At 32.8% G+C, this 27,940-nt stretch overlaps 1 protein-coding gene across 1 annotated transcript in view; it reads left to right on the top strand.

Moving 5' to 3' along the window:
• The window catches only part of LOC106717761 (kin of IRRE-like protein 3), a 61,998-nt gene that overhangs the window by 20,979 nt on the left and 13,079 nt on the right, over positions 1-27,940 (top strand). Inside the window, exon 2 of the mRNA XM_045680576.1 lies at positions 11,516-11,637. Within this exon, the coding sequence (XP_045536532.1) occupies positions 11,516-11,637 (122 nt within the window). The remainder of the gene's footprint in view (positions 1-11,515; positions 11,638-27,940) is intronic.

The raw sequence follows: 27,940 nt of genomic DNA on the forward strand, positions 1-27,940 counted from the left end.
CCACACTAACGGATACCAAAGTGTAAAATGCTACTACAAAATATAAAAAGAATAGTTGAATTAAAGTATAATTTAAATACAGTTAATGTAACTAATAATAGTACAAAATATATTAACGGTTATTTCCCTCACTAATAATTCAATAACTAATATATTTCTATTGGTAAGTAACAAAAGCCTTATTACGAATTCGCTTTGTAAGTGCACCGTTAGCGGCTGCATTATTATTGTACAAATAAAATATGACCTGCTCAATAATTCACTCGGGACCTATAATCTTCCCGACCCGTACATTCCCCTTACATTCCCGATGCCGTAGCCTATCATTATATTACTAATATTCGCTTTGAGGGTCTGTAAGGCTGTAGGTAAACTAGGCAATTACCACAACGCCCACGGACCGTTCCCACGGGATGGTCGAATTGTTGACTTATATTCAGACGTGTCGAAGCTTTGCGGCTATTCTCTTCCTTTTATTGCATTAGACTCGCCGTTGGATATTCTATCGCGGACCTTCCTCACTCTCGATTCTAACTCTTAAGTTACTAAGCATTGCTGCTATAGTACTCTGGCGTGTTTACAGATTTAGTGCTGAACGAGCGATGGTCGAAGATTTGAGAAAGCGGGCGGTCCGTGTCGTGTTACAGGCTGCGTATTAGTTTTGTTTGTTCGGGGCACCGCGTGAGAATCGTTCGAGTTGTAAAGGCGTGACATTGAGAGCTTTTTGTCGACACTTCGTTTTGTTAGGCCAATGTCAAGGCTTCAAGAATGTAGTGACAACGTCATTATTATACTTCAGCTTGCGCTTTATACGGCTAATACAATGATTTAATCGCTTAAGACAACACCATTGTCCGAAAGGTAAAATGCGTTTAATATAAAATACAATGTGGCATTGTTTAATTGTTGCCTATACAGAAATCTAGTATAGTTTGATTACGAATAACATGTTAACAAGATTTACTATAAATGTACTGAGAATTATTACCAGTCCCATCCGTTCTCAAGAAACAGATAAGGAGACGACAGGAAAGGTCATTTATACATTAGCAAATATGTACCAATAAACATCCTGTGTTTGACTGCAATCTCGAAATATCGTAGAAGAAATCAACTACTAGATTATAGAAAAAAACTCACAAAGTCGATAGCAATATAAAATTAATATCTCTTTGCCAACAGCTCTTAGTTCCATAATTATATGTCAAAATAACTGGTATCATAAATTGGGTCACGCCTCATTGTTTTTAAATCTCACCCCCTGTATTTAAACACAATGGGGCGGGTTCCTTTTTCGTTAAGTTTTATCACGCTTTAATGTTACGTTTTGTTTTTTATTCATTCTTAAAATAGAACTACGCGTACTATTCTTATTACATGTAACAGATGTATTTTTACTTATTTATTACTTTAAATAAATTAAAATAATACACTAATACTCTTGAAAGTATATCCTCTAATATCTGTAATATATCCTTAGAAATATCGCTTTCAAAATCTCTCAAATTTGTACCATAAATATTCGTTTGAAACTGCTTAATTTTCGGAAAGTCGAATTGATTGCCTGCAGGGATCATTAAAATTACATTAAGTTTACCGCTACGTCCGCACTGCACCGGAATGCGCTTTACATCATTTAATTTCAATTACGCTATCAATAAATATTGATATATTTAATTAAACTGTGACAGTAAAACCTTACTTTCTATTCCACGGTCTAAAGACTGTGATGGTTCAGCTAACGCAAAGTGAGAGTTTGAGCATTTGAAGTCTTTATTGCACGGTAGATAGGACACTATCTGTAATATTGATGTAAATTTTTTTCACAAACAAAGATAAAGATACCTTCAAATTTAAATCTAGAGGTACATCAGTAAGGGTTGGTCTCCGAAAAGATGGATAGATTGGTGAAAGGTGGCATAATTTAGATGGTAGTGGCAATTGAAATGAAGTATATATAAAAAGATAATTCATAAGTACTGTAGTAACAAAAATTCCTTTATGCTTTATGAAGTAATCGAGGCTCTCTCATTGAGAACAAACACGATTCACATAAAGGTATAAACACACTATTGTACAGTATTGTGTCATCATATTTATATACAAGACAGAATAAATGACATTCTTAAGAGATATTAATTTCAGTGAAAAAATATTTAAGAAACTGATTATAATTCTACTTACACCATTCAAACAGATTAAGTGGAAAAAACCCTTTTTATAACCTAAATAACTCTTATATGAAAGGTTAATTTTATATTATATACACAATGATTTTAGTAATATATACAAAAAATAAATATATAAGGACTTATGTTAAATGTTTAGATCGTTGAGAAAGTTCTTTGAAAAGGTTGTATTGAACACAAATATATATTTTATTTGAAATACGCTACAGAGGTTGTGGAAAATATTTATCTAAAGTATTATGCTTGTAAGAAAAATATTTTACGGTACAAAACACCAATAACTTTTTTCTCTATACCTCTTTACAATTCTCAAAGGTTTCTTAGGATATTAATATTAAAACGTGAATGTTTAGAGAAAAGGATCCAATCAGAAACCGCCAAAAAAAATGCTACGCAAATAGTTCCCTCCATTTTTTTATCGGAGGTCCTCAGAGTGACGATAAATTTATAATGACAGTTGTTTTCTTTTCATTGTTAAGCAAATACTATAAAAGACGTTATTTACTACAAAATGTCAAAATTATATACCAATGATGTTTTTTTTATATTATACAAGGTGGCAAACGAGCCAACGGCCACACGAATTCGCCGAAATAGCGAAGCGACCGCTGCTCATAGACATTCGCAATTGCAGATGCGTTTCCTACCCTCAATCGACCAAGGAGGAGACGCACAAAAATAGAATATTTAAACTTCCTATGCATCTCCTCCTCCGTCAAATCAATCTTCAAAGGAAAAAAGGACTAAAATTAGGCCTCCGGCACCACACTCATCAGACTGTACGCGAAATTGCTTCCACTTGACGTCTGTCTGTGTGGTCGTGGTATTTCAACGGGCGAGCCGGCCAATTCGTGCAACTGTTGTTGTTGCTGGCGTCTACCACTGTTAGACATTGTACAGTGTACACGCAAACACATCTTGATTTGTTTGTTAGTACAGTAAACAAAAAAAAACTGACAAAATATTGTAACTCTTATGTCTTTTGTTGAAGGTATAAATTCATTCTTATTAAAATCGATCCTAGATAGCATTGTTTGAACCGTCTCCTGCATAATACATTTTTATTGCTTGTTTGCGTTCAGCGGTTACATATATTTTACATAATTTGTTGACGGTACCACCCTAAATGCTGCAATATACATATTTATTGAGGTTCGGTTATTGGTTTCTGTAATAAATATCAATAAAGTCGTCCAAGAGATTATTTTTGTGACCATTACTTGAATCCAAAGCTTTATTACTTTGTAATGTGGTTTTATATTTACTTTAGGTAAATAGAAACTTAAAGATCCTGATTTCAAAAACTCTTTACATCATACTAATTGTTATTTAACATTGATATAGAACATAGTTTGGAAGAACACATAGGCTACTTAATAAGATTTTTTTTAATTCTGCGAATTCGCCGGCAAGTTTGTTAAACATTGAAGGGGGTGAATTCAATTATGACGGCTGATAGAGATGTATGGAAGAATAGTACCTACATACTAAGCCAACCAATAAGGAAAACGGCAGGAGATGAAAATTACTAAAATGACTTAACATTAAGAATAATTTACAATCTAATTTTTACTGTGGGCCTAGCACGAATATTTCTGACAATCGCCTTCGTATCATCAAAGACAAAATTTGGATTAAAACTTGTGCAACTAGCTCTAGTAATAACAACCAAAAATCTCGATTGCGATACTTACAAATATTCGTGCTAGGCCCAATGATGACTAATGGTCGATATTATCGCGTTCATTTATTTAAGAAAAAACAACTTTGTCTCTTATCATACTTTACTTCGATAAACATTTCTATAAGGCGATTGTTCATAGTATGCGTCAAGGCTTTTATTTTTACAACTCGGTTTTCTCATTTTTACCAGTTTTTGTCCTGCAAAAGATGACGCATATAAGAAACAAACGTACTATATTCCGAAGTACTGGACCACTTGGACCTTCTATGGTTCAAGTAAGGTCCGAATGCTAAACGATGGAAGGAAATAAATTTGATGGTTCACAAAAAAGTTTAGAAATCTCTGGTTTTGGTTTGTTATTCAAGCGATAAAAATAGGATAAACTTATGAAGTATCAAGTTCTAATGTTAAAATATTAATACACAGGTCATTCAGTTACAAAATAAAAGATGATAGACAATTACTTTTATATTCATGTTAAATCACATGTATAAAATTAGACGCATCGAATTAATACAAACATTAGTTGTTGAATGGTCGCGTGACGTACATGTCTTTCTCACGATCCGTCATTATCACGCAATGATAAATCTATCACATACAAAGCATTATATTTAAATTATAGACAATTTGGTTTATACTACACGGACAAAGCGAACTTCGAAAAGTTTAAAAGTTACTCCGCCAGTTTCTAATAGCAAAATGAGAGAGAAAAAAGTAATCAAGCCCGAACTTTGCATGAGATAAGAAAGTTCAGTACAAATTAAAAAGTTGTTTTGTAAACTTTTATTATTATACGAATTAATTAAAACATATTATTTATGCAAATAAAAGGAAAGTGTAAAAGAATAGTTTAAGTGTTTGTTTGCGATATATCTAATAGTAGGTATCTAATTAAGCCTATTTCATTACATAACTAAACATCACTTTCCATTGTCAAAGCTGTACAAAACACGTTTTCTCTATTTTTCTTTTTCAAAGAGAAGGGAATTGATAACGACATGATTTGTAAAAGCGTTGATTAGTCGCAGAGTAAATGGTTTAATTTTTTTTATTCATATTATAAAAGCTGTCACTCGCAACTACGTCCGCGTGATATTAAAAAAAAACTTAATACTAGCCTATGTGTTCTTCTAGACTATGTTCTACATCTATGCCAAATTTCAGCGAGATGGAGATACCTTCTAAAAACATCCCTCCAACCATCCATCCAGATAAAGATTTATTATATTAGTAAAATTTGATATTCTGTGATACAAGTAATGATTTAATTTGAAATACATGATTTTGATTTACAATTTTAATATAATTTCTTTTGTATTATATTTAGTAGCACGGACCTCTGGTATCTTAGCATGGTATGGGCAGTTCGCACTTCGTACCTCACCTTTTGTTGGGAAGAATGATTGATGAGCCTTATTGTATAGGTCGTTTATTTTGAAAAATGGTCTGTTATGGTTGCCCGTTTGATTGAACGTCATTTGGGTCAGGTACGATAGAGCACCGGCTAACAATGTAATTTGCCAGGTTGCTTGCCATTTTTTAATAGCTTTTACTCAGTAGAACTTCATTTTATACTTAGAATACATTCTTTATTCTCATTAAGGATGACAATGCTGTGAATACATCAAAAGATAATGATGGAGGAAGAAGTCTTACGAAAAAAGGTGGAACTTTATACTTTGCGTAATAATTATACTTCTTTATTTCTTAATCAAGCGATGAATATATGGTAAAATATATACAAAATGAAGGCCATGTACGCACCGAAAATTACAATTGTTGTAAAACCTTATAATTTTTCTTGGTGTAACCGATCCTTAACCTACATTAGTCCTAAAGGCAACGAAATATTTCCACACATTAATAACGAAAAAGTCATACTAATAAAAGTAAGAAGTTTTTATGTGCGGGCAATAATTTTGAAGAAATTCAACGTGAGGTCGTCATATGTCGGCCGCAAGTTTTCATACGTATATTTTATATGCAAATGTCTTTGTCAGATTCCTTGTTACTGCACTCAAGTCACTATATTATTCGAACCGTTAGCGTTAGAAAATTTCACAATTGTAGAATATCATTTATACGGTTTAAACAGAAACGAAATGAAGGACTGTTTGTACACACGAAAATATTAACAATTTCTTTTAGAGAATTAGTTTCTGCTATGGTAATAAATAATTTGTTGATTTTAACAAATACAGTTAATACTTTTCATTGATTGACTTTGTTTTTGTCCTAAAACAAAAATGGACTTATTTTGTTTCTGTCTGTGAGTCTGCATAGTCGAAACATTTTCATAAAACTATAAAATACTAGCTTTTACCCGCGACTCCATCCGCGCGGAATAAAAAATAGAAAACGGGGTAAAAATTATCCTATGTCCGTTTCCTGGTTCTAAGCTACCTGCCCACCAATTTTCAGTCAAATCGATTCAGCCGTTCTTGAGTTATAAATAGTGTAACTAACACGACTTTCTTTTATATATATAGATATAGATATAGATTTTCGTCCCTATCATTTTCTTTGATAAAATAAGGACAACAATATTTTAATACAAGTGTACAGGCAGTCAAATTTAACGGTAATAAAAGAAAGTGTCAACAAAACTGTTCCGCTATATTTCTTTAAAGAGCATCAGATATTTAACTGAAACAAAATTACTTCTCCCAGCGTGTGCATATTATGATAAAAGCTTATCAAATTTGCACAACTTTATACTTGGTAAGATGATTTGATAAGCGAATGTTGGTAATACTATGAATATTTTAGTAAATTTAAAACTCCATACAACAGTGTTCGCGAATGTAAACCGACTTTAATCATATTCAGTAGAATGTTTTGCCGAAAATATGGGAAATTTCGTGTTAATGGGAAAGTGGGTGGCATGTTGTTTGGGGGTGCAATAAGTAGCTTAAACGTGCCAGTGGAATGTCGAGAGATATAGCTAGTGCATTATACTGCGGTGCATTATCATGCATCCACGAATGGATTGCTGTAACGGCCTCGTTTTATGAATGGCTTTCCTGTTGTTAGCGAGGATTTTAAGACTGTTATTTATTTAATTTGCTAACGTTAAGCTAGATTACGTACTTTAGAACCCTAATGTTATTTTACCAAGAAACTCTATTAAATGCAAATGGGTTCAGTTATAACTATTTGTGGTTCGCTTAAAATGTTATAAAGTTTCACGGTTTTTAATTAATACATGTTTCTAGTTCATATTTGAGAGGATTAAATTAATTTTAATTAACGAAAGTACGTCCTGCAAAATGCTAGAGGGCGTTTCAAACTCGCTTACGTATTAAAACCTCTAAAATTTCGTAATGCGCTTTTAGGTGTGAACGTATTCATTTAGCGGGAAAGCTTTGCTGTGGTAAAAAGCGTCTTGATATAGAGTGTAACATAACAATCGTCCTATATCAATTGTGCGGAAAATATGTTGTAATTATTTACTGCACAAACATTTCTTGAACCATCATGTTATAAGTTAATTGAACATTTTTTTCGTAATGTTCGTTGAATATCGAGTTAAGAATATAAGAAAAGATTTTCTAGAAATGTCACAAATGTATTCTGATCACATATGTAATTAGTATAAGATAATACAAATCAAATCTGGAAACATTACTAATGATGCTTTCGGCTAATTACGACCACAGTGATGTTTTCTGGTTACGAATGAACTCTTGTTAATACATAACAAATTACTTATTGTATTCCAGCACTTAAGTGATTAGCAAAAAATAGGTTTAGGGAAGTTACAGCTCCGCTACTTATTTACTTGTGTGTAAATAGGATCATTGTACTCCTAATTCTAACAAATTGCGATGAGCCAGAGTTTAAATATTAAAAATATTTAAATACAACTCACAGGAGAAATATGTATTTTTAATTTGTTTGAATTGCCGACTGCGCGTTACCGAATACTCAAGTTCTAATACAAGTAATATTTGAACATAATCCTCTTTAATTTGTTTATTTAATACAGACTATGATTCGGTTACAGTACCGTAGCTTTTTATAAAATTTAATTCTGTACTGGTCTTTTAAATGTAACTTTTTTATTATATTTTTTACATTATACCAAAAAATATGCAAGTTGTAATTGTTTCATATACTTGTACAACATTTTTTTAAGATTATCTATAGTAAAGTCAATTGTATATGCAATTCGTACACTTCTTTAAAACGACATAAATTAATTTCCGTATACCTTTTAAGTTTGATCATATTTTTAAATGGATCAATTTAAATAAATGTTCCTATGACTTGTAATATTATTAAAATCAATCAGATTATTATATATTATTAATAAAACAAACCACAGGTCAGGCACTCTGCCAAAATTCGCCGGCCTGCAACTACGGACTCATAATTTTTTACATGCAAATGAAATAACTTTTAAAAACGGCTTACGAGCTTCGTAAATATGCCCCTTTTACGGTCACTGACTGGTTTAATCTAAGATTTTTTTAATATAAATTATAACTCATACCAAAACGTTTAAGTTCAAACAAAAAGACTGGCATAATGTCTATTTTATATTAAGTGAGTTCTTGGAATACGAAAAAGAAGTTATTTTCTTTATATTTATTAAAGTATATGAGAAAAAATATTGAGTCACTTGATAATAACGACGATGAATGCTGTAATTTTAAAATTGTCATGAAGGCAAGAAAAATTTAGAACATACAGGAACTTGTACGTCCTTTCAAATAGGCAAAGAATTAATTGTAGTTATTAAAATTTCCTTTTACTTATAAATGTTTTAGTTGATGTTCTGTTCTTATCTACCACGCGCACTGCGATGTAGTTAAACATCGTTACTAATGTAAATAAAATTAACTTTAAACCGTATAGATTTCTGTAAACGCCAACTTATCTTTTTTTACGGAATTCCTTGACAGTTTAATTGTGGTGTGTATTTACGCAGTGTACATTGTTTGTGTTGCGAAAGGTTGATTGACTGGGACATAATTACGGCCCTTGTTTGCTGAAACGTCAGGAATATAAGGTTGATGTATTTTTACCCGCCGTAGTTAATGAAACGTTTGAATATTCAGTGAATTGTAATATGAGTGAATTTAGCTTCTTGTTGATCTGATGTATTTTTTTTATATATTATAATGTGACTAAAGAGCAAGCGACCGCTGGCCCTTTAATCGGTAGACAAAGGAATGCTCAGGAAGAGAATATTACCTATTCCTATCCTTCCCCTTCCTTCTTCCTTTAAATGCAATTTAAACTCCTAAAATTTTATCTTCTAATTAGTAAAATCAAGCTTCGTATATAAATCTGACCTGCTTAAATTCCGTCATTTGTATTTCGTACAAAAAATGTTTTTTCCTATTACTTATAAAAATCGCTTTTATCCGAAAAATAATCTCTCGTAGGTGGTATTTTCAAAGAAAACAGCAATAACCTTGCATGACCTTATTTAATGTTTCCTAAACAAACTTAATACGGTCCCTTCATCACAAATAATCAGAATTCAGAATAAACGTGGGTTTCCGCTTTATTGAACATCTTTCCGCATTAAATCGCCTATTTCTACCGACGAAAATAAAGAGTCGGTGGCTCAAGGGTTAAGCACTTGACTTGCGATCTGCAGGTCTTGGGTTCGAATTGTTGTTTAAATTAATTTGCAAGGTAATTATTTTACTCTAATTTAATTAGAATTACTAGCAGTTGCCCGCAACTTGGTCCGCGCGAAATTAAAAAAAAATATGTTACCAATGTCACCCGGGGATAGTTTAGCTTTCAAACAGTGAAAGAATTTTTCAAATTGCTTCAGTAGTTTCAGAGCCCATTCAATAGAAACAAACAGGCAAATCTATCCACTTTATAGGTTTAACATTGAGTACAGATTTTAAGTTCGCTATATTTTAAACATACAAAAAGCTCACATCTGCGGAGTCCCAAAAATCTAAGAATAGGTACTTATACATTGGGAAAACAATTGCACCTTACAATTTAAAAAAATATATTGCAAGTGTACTATAAACTTCACCTCATAAAGATACCTAACAGTGGAAGTTTTGCATCCTTGTATTGTGCAGTCCATTGGAAAAGAAAATTCTTGTTTTCATTTCTTACTTCGATTGGCGATACGCGGATCCACACTGAATACAAATTCTACAACATATGTACCCGTGTGCACGTAAAAATGTCGCTTACTCTGACTCTAACGGCCCACGCACGAGTCACACTTTCTTACATCCATGACACTTTAGAAATTTATACAATCGTTTTAAATTCGTTCTTACTTTTTATTGTTTTTTGTATTCCTCAAGTTTATTACATAACTGACTTCGGTGGACGAAAAAATCGTAACGTCAGTATTTAATGTATGGAAAAATAAAAATGTTTTTTGTCAATTTTGAAGTAATTTTCTTTAAAACTTTTGATTAATATCTGTAAACATGTTTAAGGAATTTTAAATTTGATCGTAATTTATGTAAGTTTATTTGAAACATAACTGGAATTTTCTCAAATAGCTAACATTTCATTATGAGAGTATATTTAATAACGATAACGCTTCGGAGAATCCGAGACAGACAAGTTGTCTGTTTCGCATCTCACAGACACAAATAGTTCTTTGGAGAAAGCATTTAATTATTGAAAAAAATGATATTCCAGTAAATAAAACGAATTAAAAAAGGTATCCATCCACAAAAATAGTGTCCATCTCTCCTCCAAATTTCATTAAAATCCGTCTATAAATTCTGGAGTTCATCATCAGCTCACTATACGTCCCCACTGAGGGGCTCGGACCCTACCCTAAGTTAGGGGTGACTAGGCCATAGTCACACGCTGGCCAAGTGCGGGTTGGTTGACTTAAACATCGTCTAATCAAACTTTGGAATTCATAATATTACTAGGATAGATCTCATTTAACGTCATATTTTTATTATAGGTGTACATAGCCCAATTCGTACGAAATGTCTAGTTTTCAACACTGTTCCACAGAAATGTAGAATAGCGGCTGCTTATTAAAGTGAATGGTGCATATTCCAGTCGCCTCTGCCGACTCGGAGATTCAATTTCCTTTGAGTAATATTATTGTTTGGCAATATGTTTGCAAAGGAACATTGGTGAATGTACGTCTGCAAATTTCCTACTAAATTTTGCATCGAAGTCAAATTGGGCAAATATTTACTAATGTAATTTATTTAGAAGTTGGTATACAGTGGTTACGAGTTTCTATTATTCAACTGCGTTGGCTCAGTTGCTAAGCAATGCACATGTGAGCTGTGTTTGATTCCTAAATAGAGCCTACATAGTCTATAGTTTCAATTTAATTGGTAATATTTTCACAGGATTACATTTATTTTTCATTAAAATCTATAATATACTAGCTGTCGCCCGCGACTCCGTCCGCGCGCAGTTAAAAAAAAAATGAAAAATAGATGTTGGCCGATTCTCAGACCTACTGAATATGCTCACAAAGTTTCAAAGTTTCATGAGAATCGGTCAAGCCGTTTCGGAGGAGTACGGGAACGAAAACTGTGACACGAGAATTTTATATATTAGATAATTTAATTTAAATTCGCAATTTATTCAATTTATAAGAATTTTACTTGTCAAATTTTTTATAACTTTTTTGAGAATTATTTCAAAAAAATACCAAAAATTCCAGATGCGGTGCAACGTTTTGTCGAATTGCCGACGTATACGGAGGTGAACCCGGGCGAGGACGCGCTGCTCAAGTGCCGGATATCCGACAAGAAGGGAATCTGCTCCTGGCAGAAGGATAACAAGGTACTAAATTTCTGTCTCAAATAAACTCGCGAAAAATTAAGTCTGGGAAAATAAAAAAATACACTTGGTGTTTTTCACGCACAAAATAACAAGTTAAGTACGGTTCCATCCATCCATTCAGCCTCGTAACGCCCACTGCTGGGCATAGGCCTCCCCCAAAGATCGCCACGATGATCGGTCCTGTGCAACCCGCATCCATGATACTCCCGCAACCTTGACCAGATCATCGGTCCATCTTGCGGGAGGCCTGCCCACGCTGCGTGGACCTGTACGGTATAAGTACGGTTATCATCTCAGTAATTAATCTTGTAATCACAGTAATTTCATTGGATGTAGTGTAAACTAGGAACAGTACACTTAGAAGCTTAAATATTTATCAACAGCTTAAACATCAAAAAGAATCAATGGGATGACAATATAATTTCATAGATATCCTTTGTATCCCTTGAAAGTTGAACCCAAAAAACAACTGGTCGCAAATAAAATAGTAAAACGTTTTAAAAAACACTTGTTTAATAAAATAAAACAACAAAACGTAACCGTTTCTAAAAGCAATAGAAACATTTCGGACACACGGCACTGGCATTAATCTCCCTACTCCCCAGACATGACTTCTACTGAATTCAACCCCATATAAAAGCTGCCAGCTGTTTTTTTTACTAACATTACCTTTTCAGTCCTCTGAATGTGGTTTGATATTGAAAAGATAATACTCATTGGTCCTTTGGGGGATTTAATAATAAAATTAGAGTATATTCCTAAAAACGTATGTAGCCTGTATATTTAAAATATAAGGTACACTTATATTTTATCCAACATAATATATGTGGCAATTTGAAAAAAAAAGGTAATTTACGAACGTAAAAGCGCTTCTGAATCATTTGGTACCGCAAAAGTGCACTTTTTATAAAGTACCAAAGGCAGAGGAGCGGCTGACCGTTTATGACCGGGGAAGTGGTCGATTGATGTGCAATTTTTCAAATAGCCGCCCGCTATAAAAGGAAACTGAAGCTCAACTACCAGTACTAGGAGAAACTCATTTGCAATGCTCTCACCTTTCGTTTTACCATTGATGAACATTTTAGCGCTCACTAGTCTACTATTCTGGTTATATTGGTCTACTTTGTTCCATGTACTTTGTGCCTTTAACATTTGCCAATAGTTAAAGGCACGAACTTTTAACTGTCGACAATGGGTTCCATTGTCAACACCATTCCACTTTTATCAAAAACTATATCCTACTAAAGGTCTAGATTTTATTTGGAATTCTTACAAAAAATATTAAATATATTTTAAATACTTTGATATTTTAATGAAAAATATACACCATACTTAAAAAACTTCCCCAACCCCCAAAAATATATTATTATTAATTTCTTCTTTCAAATAACATTTTTACAAACATTTTTCCCGTCTTTGACCGAAAACGAAGCATTACAATGTTGCGCTTTAAAGGTCACCGTGAGCATTTATTTTACTTGAATGTCTCAATTTAGCCAGTGTAATAGCGTGCAATAAAACATTTCAAGTCTTTTTGACATAACATTTTGTTCAATCGTATTAAATACTTGCTCAGTTAACCGAAATACTGTGAACGACCTCGATAAAAAGCATCATTACTACCTTATTTTTTTATATAAAATGAACTGAGATTTGAACCCTGGTCGACATTAAAACAGACTCTTAACCATTGAGCCACACGGAAAAAACCTACTTTGTTACTAGCTTTTAATCGTACATCGCTTAAACAAAAGTCGTGTTAGTACCGCGGCGAAAGTTTCTGTTGTAAGCGGAATGCACTCGCGATAAGGGAGGGCGCTCGTTAACAATGATAAAACAAAACGCCCAGCGCTTAACCGACGGTTATCTGGTCAGCTACAAGCTAAATGGCACGTATTTAGTATGAACGGTCGAAGCGGACGCGAGATCTGAATCTTAACTAGGTTTAGTCACGACTACATCGACGTACGGTTTATGATATAAAAAAAAATGTTTTAATTTATATTAATTGACACATTTCCATTTTGATAATTGTCTCTGTTCCACATTTCGGTCATCATTTAAAGGCTTTCTTCGTCTATTCTTAAGTAATACTATAAATATTTTTTTTGTTTTCAATTATAATAGTGCGAATACTCTGTATTTTTTAATTATGTTAAAAATTGGAATTTTTGTTAATGCCTGAAAAAATGTAAATATAAACAAATTATTTCTTGTTAAACTACTATGTCTACTCGTTTTTTTTGTTACGTTCCTGAGTTATCCCCATCGTCAAAACAAAAACTGCTATAACTTTAATTAAAGTTCCAACTAGATTAGAGTTCACTCAACAGTATTTTTTTAAAAAAGAAACAAGAGAAATATATCCTGAAAATACAAAAGTTAAGCCGTAAAGTAAATGTTAGGCCCAGACTTTACAAAAAGGGTAATTTTTAAATTTCATTACATCCTCGACGTCTTTTTAAGGGAAGTCATTTGTTATTACGAGACCCCTTGTTTAATAACTTTTTGTCTTTTTATATTGTGCAAATTAAATTTCAATATAAATTATGCTTAAACTTTATTTACAATGGTTTTTATTTCATAACTATTAACTAATTAATTTTTTTTTCTAATTTAAAAGTTTCTCCCACTGTTAGTATTAGAAAAAGCATGCGGAAAACCTTAGCTAGTAACTATTATGACTATAAATTGAAACCGCAATACCAATAGGAAAGACAAAGGATCGCGGTATTGAGCCATCATTACTAGGCAAGTCACGCGGCGCGGCCTGTGAATCATTGCAACAGAAAGTTGAAGGAATCCATACCTTGATGCCTCTGACATCAATTTTAACACCAGTCTCTGTAATTAAAGACTTAGTATTTTGTGAAGAAAATATATATACCAATCAATACACTTTTATTTTATTCAAATTAAAAACACCGATAATTTTTCTGTTTGTGGGAAAAATTTGTATGGTCATTCAGGTATTTTTATTTTTTATTTTAATGTTCTAACAGTTCAATTAGGTTTATTCGCTGTTATTATCCTACTGCGGTATCATTATGGAACCGTGAGTTAACACTGGTAAAAATCTTGTACAAAAACAAAATTCAATCCCGTTTATTATCGTTGAATAATATTGAGACAAAAGACATGCCTATTGTAGTGCAACTGAGTGTGATTGGCGCAAAAGCTGTAAAATAATATAAAGTTCACGTAAAAGTCTTATTAAACCTAAACGGGCAGTTATTTTGAATGTTACGCGTAGCTTATTGCAAATACAAATCTTTTTATAACGTCACAAAACATTTAGTTTAGTTAGTTTGTTACCTGACTTGTATTAACAACGTTACAACGTATACAAAATAAAAGTAAAACTTAAATACTACCAGAAATTAAAAAATGTACATTTATTAAAAATGTACATTTATGTTGTAAATGTGGACAAATAAATATTTTTCCAATTCTTATCTCAATTTATCAATTTTTTTTTTTAGTTTGTTTCCGTAATAGTTTATTTAATTTTTATTCTAGCTCTATAAGGGGTTAATTTTTTCTCGGATACAAACTAATTGAAGCGATTTTTATTTTAAATCGTTGAAGTTATAAAATAATCTATATATATAAAGGAAAGTCGTGTTAGTTACACTATTTATAACTCAAGAACGGCTGAATCGATTTGACTGAAAATTGGTGGGCATGTAGCTTAGAACCAGGAAAAGGATATAGGATAATTTTTACCCCGTTTTCTATTTTTTATTCCGCGCGGACGGAGTCGCGGGTAAAAGCTAGTTGAATATAAAACACCTTCTTATGACGCCGGTATCTAGTGGAGTCATTGTACTTTCACGGTTAAGCCGATTTAGACAATCACTGTGAGTTACCGTACTCAATACAATAATTAAAATAGTCATTTGACACCATGATTCAAGTTTAGATCTTAGACTTAGACTTAAGTATTATAAGGAACGTTTCTTAATAGATTTTCTCATTACCCATGGTACAGTCGAGTTCTTTATTTAGCGAAGAATGCTAATACGTTTTCCGTTAGTAACGTGCTCCAAGCTAAACACATGGCGGTTTCATTTTCGCCTCGCAGTTGCATTTGTCTGAATATAGCCGCGCCATTCATAGCTACAAGTAGGGTTGCCAACTTCAAAAATAATTCAAGGGCTACCAACGTTTAAGCAGCATGTTCTTTTGATCCCAATATATAACATAAATATTTACCAAAGTATTTTAGGCATTGCAAATTAGCTAAGGAAAATATCTTTACCATATTTTCTAGTATCATTACTTTAAAATTTAATTCACTCGAAATATACATCTACTTGCCAACGTAATTTCACAAGCGTACATATCTCTTTAAGTTAACGACATTTCATCTCATATAACGTTTAAGGCGAGCCTCATCCTGGATTTCTAGATTAGGAGGCGGATTTCTCAGCAACTCGGATACCAAAAGTGATGACGGAAGCTAATGTAATAATAATTTAAATATATAATATACAACTAAATGAATAAATGTAACTTTCATTTAGTCACGAATTAGTAATTTATACACAACTAACATCAATCTTAGTTAAGTTTATTTGATATACGTTTGATTAAAAACCATAAAGTATAATATTTTTTATTTATTTATTTATTTAACTCCACTTATAATTATAACAATATATTCTTATTTTAATTTGGATTCTTAAACTGGTAGGTTTGTAAGAACCCTGCACATTCTCTAGAGTTTGGTAGTTCACAATATTTTAAACGTTTTAAAACTGAGATGGCAACCCTAACAGTACGTTATTTTCGATTTTAATTCAGTACGATTTCCTAATTTTATCGTTGATGTTTTTATTAGCATTCCTGCTATACATGTGTATAGTCCGACAAAATTATCTGGCCCGGTGAGAGCGCGCTGCCATTGCGATTAGGCCTATCATAAAATATATAAAACCTTTTTAGGTATCTAAAATAACATGACAAGACTGCTACAGCACGCCAAAGGTCATGTGACACCATTTTGACATGAACAAGGTGATCCTAATAAGCTTGTATAATTTAGTGTCACTCATGCACACCGGGTCACATAAATTTGTCGGACTATATGGTATTCAAAAATCATAGTCTATTGCACAGCAACCGATTCAAACAAAGACGGCAACCCTACCTTTAGTTGTGGTTGTAGTTGCGGAGTCATATCGCACTCGGCGTAAACAACAGTCATGGGAGGCACAGCAGTCACGCCTCGCAGTCACGCTGTACCGGCCATTGTTCTACGGCTACCCTCGCGATTGCCGCAAACTATAAACAGATAGCGTGAGACATTGACACGGCAACGACCTATGACTGTAAAAAATATTTTATTACAATTTGTTTAGTACAATTTGTATCTAATAATCTGTTTAACGATTAGCGGAATGGCGAATGCTGCGTTTTCGCACATTTCGCGCTATTTTCATGATGCGGTTTTTTTTCTCTCTTTAATAATTTCTAATTTCTCTTTAATTGACGTCTAAGATAACTGTCTATATCATATTGTAATTTCTTAAACAAATATTATTTTTGAGCTATTATTTTAGCATGTTATTTTTAAAGTAGAAATATCACTTGAGGTAAAGTGAGCTGTGTCAGCTATCACTTGGGCCAGACGCACATTTTCCATTACAATATGCTGACTTTTCGGCGCTCGTACGTATGACCCCATACGCGACGGTGTTACAGCTTGTATTTTTTATCTCCTTTTATTGTTTTGAGTGAATAAGTCTCAGTCTTTGACTTTGTGGTACTTTGTGTTGTCTTTATAGCTTTTCTTCGATTAATTTGTAAATAAATGCTGTGTTAGGAAACCAAACCAAACCAGACCAAGTAGTTAATTACAAAAGAGTTTCGATTTAATTCAACTCTGGTGTTAATCTGCTGCTTTTAAATTTCTCAATCTCGATGTCACTTTTTATGAAACTAGTGTTGCCATGTTTCCTTCGCATATCTAATATTAAAAAAGGCATGCATATTTTTAATTCCATTTTATTTTTATTTAACGATCGTTACTATTGTATTTGACGTATTTATTTTTGGGGCATAAAAAATATAATATGTAAGCAAAGAGAAAATGTATGAACGTGTATATGACTGAACAAATTGAAATGTTTTAACGCTGATATTCCTGATTTTATCTTTCAAATTACCGAAAATATAGTAGTGTTTCCCAGTTTCCCAGTTCGGAAGCATCGGATCAGATAATCGCTGCGAAGCTTAATGTTTAAATTTTGGGAAGTGCGCACGGTGAAGTGGTGAACAAAACGGTAATGGGTTCAACTCACGCCGCAACGACACAAATAAGCCATTGTCAAAAGTTATAGCTTAATTACTTGCTACCGTAAGTGTTGGATTTTTACAGTACACTTTAAATTTCTTTTATAGATAATGATTTTATATTTTATTGTGGATATTTTGGTTATTGAGATAATTAAAAAAAAATTAACATTTGAATTAAGAACCACCTCCTTTTTTAATATAAGGTAAAGAGGAAAATAATCTATTAAACATACTATAACAGTATCCTTGAAAAAGAGTGTCAAAATACTGTCTCATTTACATTCCTTAATTATTGACCATTGAGACATGTGTTATAATATACTATGTGTTATATAAATTATGTCGTTCAGTTTTAGATTTACGATTTTATTGTTAATGCGAACAATAAAAAGTTTTACGGCCATTTTACTCGCGGCACCAATGCAAAACCTAAAACGGTCCGACTTTGTTTCATTGTATATGTAAGTAGCATAAAGGTTGACGCCGACTCGTCAACTATTCGCCTACCTGGCACGGCACGGCACGGCACGTCCCGCCTAGCAATCGCCGCGGCATCTACTCTTTGCCGCCTCAATGTCGCCGATGGAGCAGGATAAAGATATAAAATATATAAGCTATCAAAACGTTTTGTTGTATGTCACCAAGCGTCCACTCTCCGTCAACTCGATCGGCGCGACGCTCGCGAAACAGGGTGGTGCTCGATATACGAGGTGTGGAGTACGCGTCCACCTTTATTTACATACGTCGCAACATATTGTGGACTTTTTATAATGTGACCCAACATACATACAAGTTACAGATTCGTGGCTTACCGTTTGCTTAGTTTTAGAACAATTCTTTAATACAACAACAAAACAATAGAAAATACGAATATCGGAAAAAGACTGTTACCAAAAGATATAATTTACCACATATTTGTGTCGCTATGACCCGACAGTGTCGAATGACATTTTGGTTGAAACGGGTAGGAAATAAACTTCCTTGACTGTACCTCAAGATTTCTTGCCGTTTCATAATACGTACGTATTATCCATTGCGTAACAAGTCCTTCGTTTGTGTCAGATAGATCTCATTTCAAGTATTTTAATTTTAAATTTAGAATTCCCTCTTCCAGTTAGTATTGGGTCAATAAAGCATTAAATTACAAACGAGCTTTTGTTAGACCATTAGTCACAAGGTTCCGATAAACAACGTTAAGTCGTCCATTAAGTATTACCTCAATCGTTATCTTAATCCTTTATCGACGAGGACTTAAAAAGGATTACAATGATAAAATTCTTGCTGTTTTATCTTGTCGTCCTTTAAAAGTATTTGAAGGTATTTGTTGTGACAAAAACTTGTATTAATTGATAACAGCACCACGGCAGCGAAAAATGCATTTATTACATTGTTAACAAACTTATGTTAAAACTGCGAGTATATATATATTTACATTAATTGTATCCTCGAACACTATTGACAATTACATCACGTTGTTAACACTTCCCGCGCGATTCTCTTTCTTATTTTTCACCTATATTTTTCTTAATCTAAAAAGACAAAGGTCTAGTGACCAGTATGCCACCTCTTTGGCAGAATGTTTAATTCTGTACTCAACAAATGTCAAGTATTAAAAAAGGCATGCTTATTTTTAATTGCGGTATTCGATCGAGTCCGGAACAAGTACAAAGCTATAAATTAAAAGTCTAACCAACCAAAAATATAATCCAGAAATACACGTATTATGGTACTTAGGAAAAAGAATTTTCATTATACTGTTAAGATTAGTAGACCAAATATTGTAACGACAAAGTACCATTACGTGACCGAAGTAATCATAAAATTTCCATACAATTTCGTGAATAGTGTATACAGTAACACATATGGAGCCCGTCTAACGATATTCCCCCTACTAGTACGTGGAAGTTCGAAACACCACACCTATGCTGTTTTAATTAATTCCCAGATTAATTCTAAGAAACTCTACAGCATATCGCAGCGTTGTATATATGATACAGTGGTAGGCATAAATCATACATTCCTTTGTCGGAACTATTTGAAACTCTACACTATGTGTAAGTCGAGTGATACTGCTACTTCATGTTCAGTACTATCTTGACCAGTATGACTAATAGTTTAATAAATGAATGCCTAATAATGTACCTTACTAAACAAAATAGACATTCAATGAAAACAAATATCAACAAACTACTAAAACCCATCAGCTAGCTCACTATACGACCCCACTGAGTACCAGCAGATTACAGGATTACAGGTCAAATGCTTAACCCCTGAACCATGTATCACTACTAATACTGTATTCTTTTATTTACCTTTTTTCGTATAAATAACGAACATTTCCATAATTTAAAACATACAGAATCCTATAATGCATAAATTCCAATCCAATGAACACGTGAGAGTTCTAGAATTCAGTGTTGTTTTAACTAAAATTTATGTTAAATTAACAAACAAACATATTACAATACATTCAACTGCAGCAAGAACTAGAAATAATAAATGCTTTATGCTTTCAACCCCTCTAACAAAGATTCTCCGCGTGGTACATTCCATTTAGAATAAATCACGTATTCAAACACTATTACTATTACTCGGAACAAACGTATATTACTTACGTAAAGTGCTAAATTTGAGTTGTAACATATTTCATTTCTGAATTTCTCTACCAGTTTTTTAAATGGTAAAAAACTAAAATTCTATCCTTCTTCCTTCTACATCAACCACCTTACCAATTCAGACACTACCACTTGCGTAATTTTTATATTTTTTACCAAAATTTAGTTGATTAAGTGAATACTATAAATTAAGCAAAATTAAGATACAATCTTACTAATATTATAAATTCGAAAATTTGGTTGGATGGATAGAACTTGAAATTTGTCACAGATGTAGAACATAGTCTGGAAGAACACATAGGCTACTTATTAAGTTTATTTTATTTTCGCGCGAACGGAGTCGAGACGGCGTCAGTTTTTCGTTTGAGCTGTGACCTTCAAACAACGTATATCTTTCTTAAAATGATCTTTTAAAGTATTATCACTGAAAAGCGATATAACATGCCAATTCCAAACTACAATTCATATTCGAAATGGGAAGAATATTTTTTACTAAAACGCCAACGCGTTCGGAGCGTTATCCTCGTTCGCAACTTTTCTCATTACAACACCAGTTAAAATTTCGTGATATATGTGAAAACTTTGTTTTTTTTTTTACGTGATCAAACTCTAACACGTGCTGAATTATAATACAATATCTATTCGTGCAAAAACAATCATGTTGACATTACAAGTGAGTTATCCTTCCTTACCCTTATCCCTTACTAGCTTTTACCCGCGACTCCGTCCGCGCGGAATAAAAAAAAAAATAGAAAACGGGGTAAAAATTATCCTATGTCCGTTTCCTGGTTCTAAGCTACCTGCCCACCAATTTTCAGTCAAATCGATTCAGCCGTTTTTGAGTTATAAATGGTGTAACTAACACAACTTTCTTTTATATATATACTAGCTTTTTCCCGCGACTCTGTCCGCGCAGAATAAAAAAAAAAAAATGGGGGTAAAAATTATGTCCTATTCCTGGTTCTAAGCTACCTGCTCACCAATTGAGTTATAAATGGTGTAACTAACACAACTTTCTTTTATATACATAGATAGATAGATATAGATATAAGATAGATTACCATCACTCTCCTTCTCTTTGTAAAAACAAAGATAACGATATGAGAGAAACATTAAAAATTACAAGCTGTACAAAGTCAGTACAAGTGAGCTGATATCGTAAAAAAACAAATGAAAACCGATAGATTTCAAAAGTACGGAATAAAGTACAATTTGATGCAAATTGAAAACTTTTGTCTCCAACTCATGTTGTTTGATAGTGACTAATGTGGCTATGTGTTCTCTTCTTTTGGAGAAGAATTGAAAATAGACAAGTTTCAATCTGCATATTGAATGTTCTTTGCATTTTTTTTTTTTGTATTTCTTGATACATATTTATGAAGTCTTATAGTTTTTTAATATTTGTAAAGGTCAGCATCGAGATTAACAATTGAAGGTTCTGCAGAAGGTTTAGCTAAAGTTGAAATATTTGCTTTAAAATATTTAAGCTTGGAAGTGTTTTAATGTGTTATTTGTCATTAAATAAATAGGATTATGTCTCGCTTAGTAACTGCGGCAGTTTAGACCGTGAGTTTATATACCACCAAGAAATAACTTATTATTATAAATAAGTTACGCGACTAGCAAGAAGTACATGTTTCCTATGATTTCCATTTTATCCTTTACGATTTGTTAATTCAGTTTGTAAATATAAAATGAAAGAAACATTCGAATATAAGACTTTAATATTAAAATATAACATAATTTCGGTATCGAAATGATTACATTTGCGACTCGACAGTTTCTTTGAAGCCCGAACCTTCTCTGAGATTCCTTCGGCCACATAAAGTACGGAGGAATGACGATGCACTTTGCAAATTAACTTTTTTTCTTACCATTTTGCTCAAAGATGTGTATATCGTATACTACAGAGCGTAATTTAATTAATTCGTAAGTTAATATCAAATCTATATATATAAAAGAAAGTTGTGTTAGTTACACCATTTATAACTCAAGAACGGCTGAATCGATTTGACTGAAAATTGGTGGGCAGGTAGCTTAGAACCAGGAAAAGGACATAGGATAATTTTTACCCCGTTTTCTATTTTTTTTATTCCGCGCGGAAGGAGTCGCGGCAAAAAGCTAGTAGGTAATAAAATATTAACTTAGTTACAAATAGACATGCTTCTCGATAAAAAAAATAGTAATATTATGTTTATTGCAAAAATTTTTAACAGTCGAAACTCATAATTAACGATTGATACATTCCATTATATTATATTCATCTATTATACTCTCAATGGTAAGAATGCATTACAAGACCACACAAGAACACGCTTAACCTAACACACGTCACGAATAAGTTCGTGACTGTACCTTTTAGTATTCCGGTATCATCGTCGCGTCGTCATGCCTTGATACATCGATAGAGACTCGGTTACCGACACAGTAACTATACGTATTATAGGAAGCTAAGAACTAGTATCACATTGCATCACTGTTTTTTAGTTTTATATGTTTATATAAAGTGTATTTTCTCTTATCTTCCTTTCAATCTCTTCCTTCTTTCTCATTATTCTAAATGTATAAGCAAATAGGTTAATGATAGGAACTGGGTCTTTGCCACTGTTATCATTCAAAAATAGATTTTGTATTGGAACGAAGTTCCTTATCGCGCGTTGTGAAAGGGGGCTAGACGGAAAAAATTCTTACGAAAAGTTGTCACGAGACTTTTTGCTATAGTAAGTATGTTAACGACGAATGAGCGCTACTTCACCATGGCAACGACGTTTCAATATATAACGAAAATTCATAGAAATAAAATGTACTTCTTGTGAAGACTTAAGTTTTTTATTCATAGAATAAACATTAGTTCCTTCACTAATTAATCGAAAGGAACTTCGTTCCATCCGGGTGTCCCTTGACACCTCTCAAGTTTTTTGTTTTATTATAATCGTAATTCGAACAACCACTGCTTATATAATTTAATTATAAATTTAGTAAACGATGAGACTCAGGTTATCAGGTATTTATATCCTTATTAATTTGAGTACCTTATCTCCCTTACAAACTATACACACAATGACAAATATACACAATGATATGACTATGTACATTACAATTTGTGATACAATCATTGCAAAAATTATTATTTCATGAAAAGATACAATCAATTGAAGATGAAATGGAGCATCAACTGGTTATATTAATTTTCAACGTAAGCTTCAAGTAATATTTTCCACATTTCCATTTAAATTGAAGTGTAAATTAACATATTTTTTGTTTTCACATTTATTGGAATATATTTTAACTTTTTAGTATTAAAAATTAATATATTAAGTTACTAGCGGTCGCCCGCGACTTCGTCAGCTCAGAATTAAATGTAACTTTTAATATTCCTGCGTGATTACCCGAACAAAGGCGTGTTAGCGAACAGAAGACAGACAAATATTCAGACAGAAATTTTAATAATTGATTTTTGTTATCACGCTAAATACATAATATGTCATCAATACAATATGATTTTGTTGTAAATTACAAACACACATCTCATTTTTTTAATATGTATAGAAAGCGCACAACGCACACATGTGCAATTTGTTCTTGTTTTCTTCAACTGACAAGGCTCAAAATATTTAAAACACAAGATACATTTTGTAAACGCATTTGCGATTCCTCTAGTATTGCAGATGTCCATGGGCGTCGATGAACACCTTGGTGTTCCCGCTGCTCGTTTGCCCCCTTCTCTTATAAAAAAAAAAAAAAAATACTCTCTGTTGATTTTGGCTGCAACGCCACTTGTATTGACACGTATTTTTGTCTCTGTTTATTTAAAGAAAATGTGAGAGATAACAATCTAATATATAAAATTCTCGTGTCACAGTTTTCGTTCCCGTACTCCTCCGAAACGGCTTGACCGATTCTCATGAAATTTTGTGAGCATATTGAGTAGGTCTGAGAATCGGCCAACATCTATTTTTCATACCCCCCCCCCCATTTAGTTTTTTTTAACTGCGCGCGGACGGAGTCGCGGGCGATAGCTAGTAATATATAATGTCTATACAAGTATCACTGCATTCGAAATCTTATATCACAATTTAATTTCGATATATACTTTTTTTATTTTATTGTTGTCGTGAAAAAGGTATTGAGGGTATCTTGCATTATTTTCCACATGATTATTTCATCATTTGCACGACCTGACTATGAAGCAGCGGGTAGCCACTGAGCCACGTTAATCCATTATGCCCGTACTGACTAACACGCCTTTGAATTACAATATCAACGGCTGACTTGCAAATTTCTTCACGATACTGTGTTTTACATAATTATATTCATACCTTTATACCCCTTCTGGAAAGTATAATTACTTATTATGATCAATCTCGATATATCAACAACACAATACTTTTAACATCCTATATATTAAATAAATACACAGCTAAATTCGCTGCGAACAATCGTTTGAAATCCGTCCTTTGGCGACTGCAGAGGAAATTTCGTCAATAGCGTCGTCTTTGTTGAATATAATATCGTTTCTCAACACCTGTATGCCGTACGATTTAAGGTTATCCTATACACATCCTGTATACAATTTAATTCAAATTAGTAAACGAGACAAGGCGTATCTATCTTACTTCCTCAATAATATTATAAATGCGAATGTTTAGATGGATGGATGTATGTTTGTTTGAAGGTATTTTCAGAATAGCTCCACGAATCTCGATAAAATTTGGCATTGATGTAAAAGTCTGGAAGAACACATAGGCTATTAATTAAAATTTTATTTTAATTCCGTACGGACAGAGTCGCGGGAGATATATTGTTAGTAATAAAAGCATGTTTATCACTGAACATGATAACGTTAATTAAGGTCTCAAACTTAAGGGCGGCGAATTACTACGTATTACTGTGTTAACAGCTTACTATTGTTCTCGGATCATTAAGTACCAGTATAGGGGGATTACCTTATCTCGTCATGGCGTAAATAAGGTCATAGTCAGACAATTTACTGACTACGTTTTTCAGGGAATATTTATTGGATAAATAAATTTATGTAAAAAAAATATTTAACAGATAAATATTATATTTAAATGCGAAATTATACATAAATATTTCACTCACAGTTTTATCGAATATTTTTATTACTGCTGTCGATAAATTTTCAAAATACTATTTTTATTATAACAAAAATTATGAAAATATTTATTTATAACTAGCTGTCGCCCGCGACTCCGTCTGCGCGCATTTAAAAAAAAAGCTTAATAAGTAGCCTATTTGTTCTTCCGGACTATGTTCTACATCTGTACCAGATCTCATAAACCTTCAAACAAGCATCCATTCATCCATCCATCTAAAAATTCGCATCTATATATATAAAAGAAAGTCGTGTTAGTTACACTATTTATAACTCAAGAACGGCTGAATCGATTTGACTGAAAATTACTGGGCAGGTAGCTTAGAACCAGGAAACGGACATAGGATAATTTTTACCCCGTTTTCTATTTTTTATTTCGCGCGGACGGAGTCGCGGGTAAAAGCTAGTTTATAATATTAGTAAGATTAATATGCATCGGCGTTGATTTATGATTTATTGATCGGTTACCGGTTGTAAATCAAATGTATAATTGTTGTAATAATTGATGGCTGATGATCCCTAATTAGTAATCGTATTCCGCTTAATTACGTATACAATCTGTTATGTAACACAAGTTCCCAAAATACACAAAGAGTGTGATAGGCAGTTCAATACAAACTTTTATTTTAATTTTTCAATTACATGAAAAGCTAAGTATGTCTATGTTTTTAAACGGTTCTTAATATATCATAACTAGATATGATGAAGCAGTGCTTAAGAAAGACATGCGAAGTGGTCCTGGTCCTAATTTTACAATATTTATAATGTGTAGATTACTAAGTATCACCCCCGATTAAAAAAACTTAATAAGTAGCCTATGTGTTCTTCCAGACTATGTTCTACTTCTGTGCCATCATCAAGATGCGCTGGACCGTTCCCGAGATTAATCATCATCAGCTCACAATACGTCGGAGGCTCGGAGCCTTTCCAAGTTAGGGGTGATTAGGCTATAGTCAACTACTCTGGCCCAATGCCAGTTGGTTGACTTCACACATATCTTTTCAATTTCTTCTCAGATATGTGCAGGTGGCATCACGATGTTTTCCGTCATCGTAAGAATTCCCAAATTAACTTCAAACAAACATCCATCCATCCATCCATCCATGCAAACATTAGCATTTATAATATTAGTAAGATTATTATATGATTTTATTGTTATCTTATTGGTTTTAGAATTGTCTAACAGATGGCGTTAGGAATATAAAAAAAATATAATCAAATAAATTATGTAGAAATTATCTAAAATTACTGTAACAAAAACCAATGTACCGCAAAACTGTAGATCTGTAAGTTGGTATATCTTCGCTCGTTCTGATATTTTTTGAATTGTGGAATTACACCTACAATCTCATACATCACAATACTATCCCTGGACCGTTTGCTTTACATAAACTAATAAAACTGTTAGACTTGTTAGACTTTCACTTAAATCTTTACACTCTTATCGTCACTTTTGTATTACGACTTATTATTGTCTCTACTTTTTCAAAGAGAATGTGAGAAATAGCAAAGAAATTATATATTTTTTTCAAGTATATCGACAGTGGACACCTACCCTTATAGATTACCATGTGTATTTTAAAAGTGTGTAACTTGCATCTTTTATCCCTATTGTATTCTTAATAGCACAATCCCTTCATTGTTACTGTGATAATTTATCCTATGGGCCCAATACCATTATAATGTTTTCCCAAAATTCGACATGTTTTGTTTCGAAACAACTCCAAGTACAATTTTTTATGAGTTGAAACTTTTTTATTCATATTTGTAGTATATACAACAACATAACTCAAGTCCGTAATCCAGAGGGGTAGGCAGAAACCACGGTCCATTTGGCATGGTCCTGACACACCTCTCTCGTTCTTCTGCATTCATACATACATATAGAATATAATATACTTGTCATTTAGATTATTTGCTTTTTTATGTCAAATTAAATAAACAATAACCCACTATTGAAAATATAATCCATCGAATTCATTTGCTGTAATTCTTTGCATATCTATAGATATAAAAGAAAGTCGTGTTAGTTACACTATTTATAACTCAAGAACGGCTGAATCGATTTGACTGAAAATTGGTGGGCAGGTAGTTTAGAACCAGGAAACGGACATAGGATAATTTTTACCCTGTTTTCTATTTTATTTTTTATTCCGCGCGGACGGAGTCGCGGGTAAAAGCTAGTTTTTCATAAATCAACCGACGTATCTATCTCATTCATTAGCTACGAAGCTGAAAGAACAAACATTGGCTTAAAATTAAAAAAATAACA

Source organism: Papilio machaon, chromosome 13, assembly GCF_912999745.1.
Source record: "Papilio machaon chromosome 13, ilPapMach1.1, whole genome shotgun sequence".
Classification (NCBI taxonomy): Eukaryota; Metazoa; Arthropoda; class Insecta; order Lepidoptera; family Papilionidae; genus Papilio; species Papilio machaon.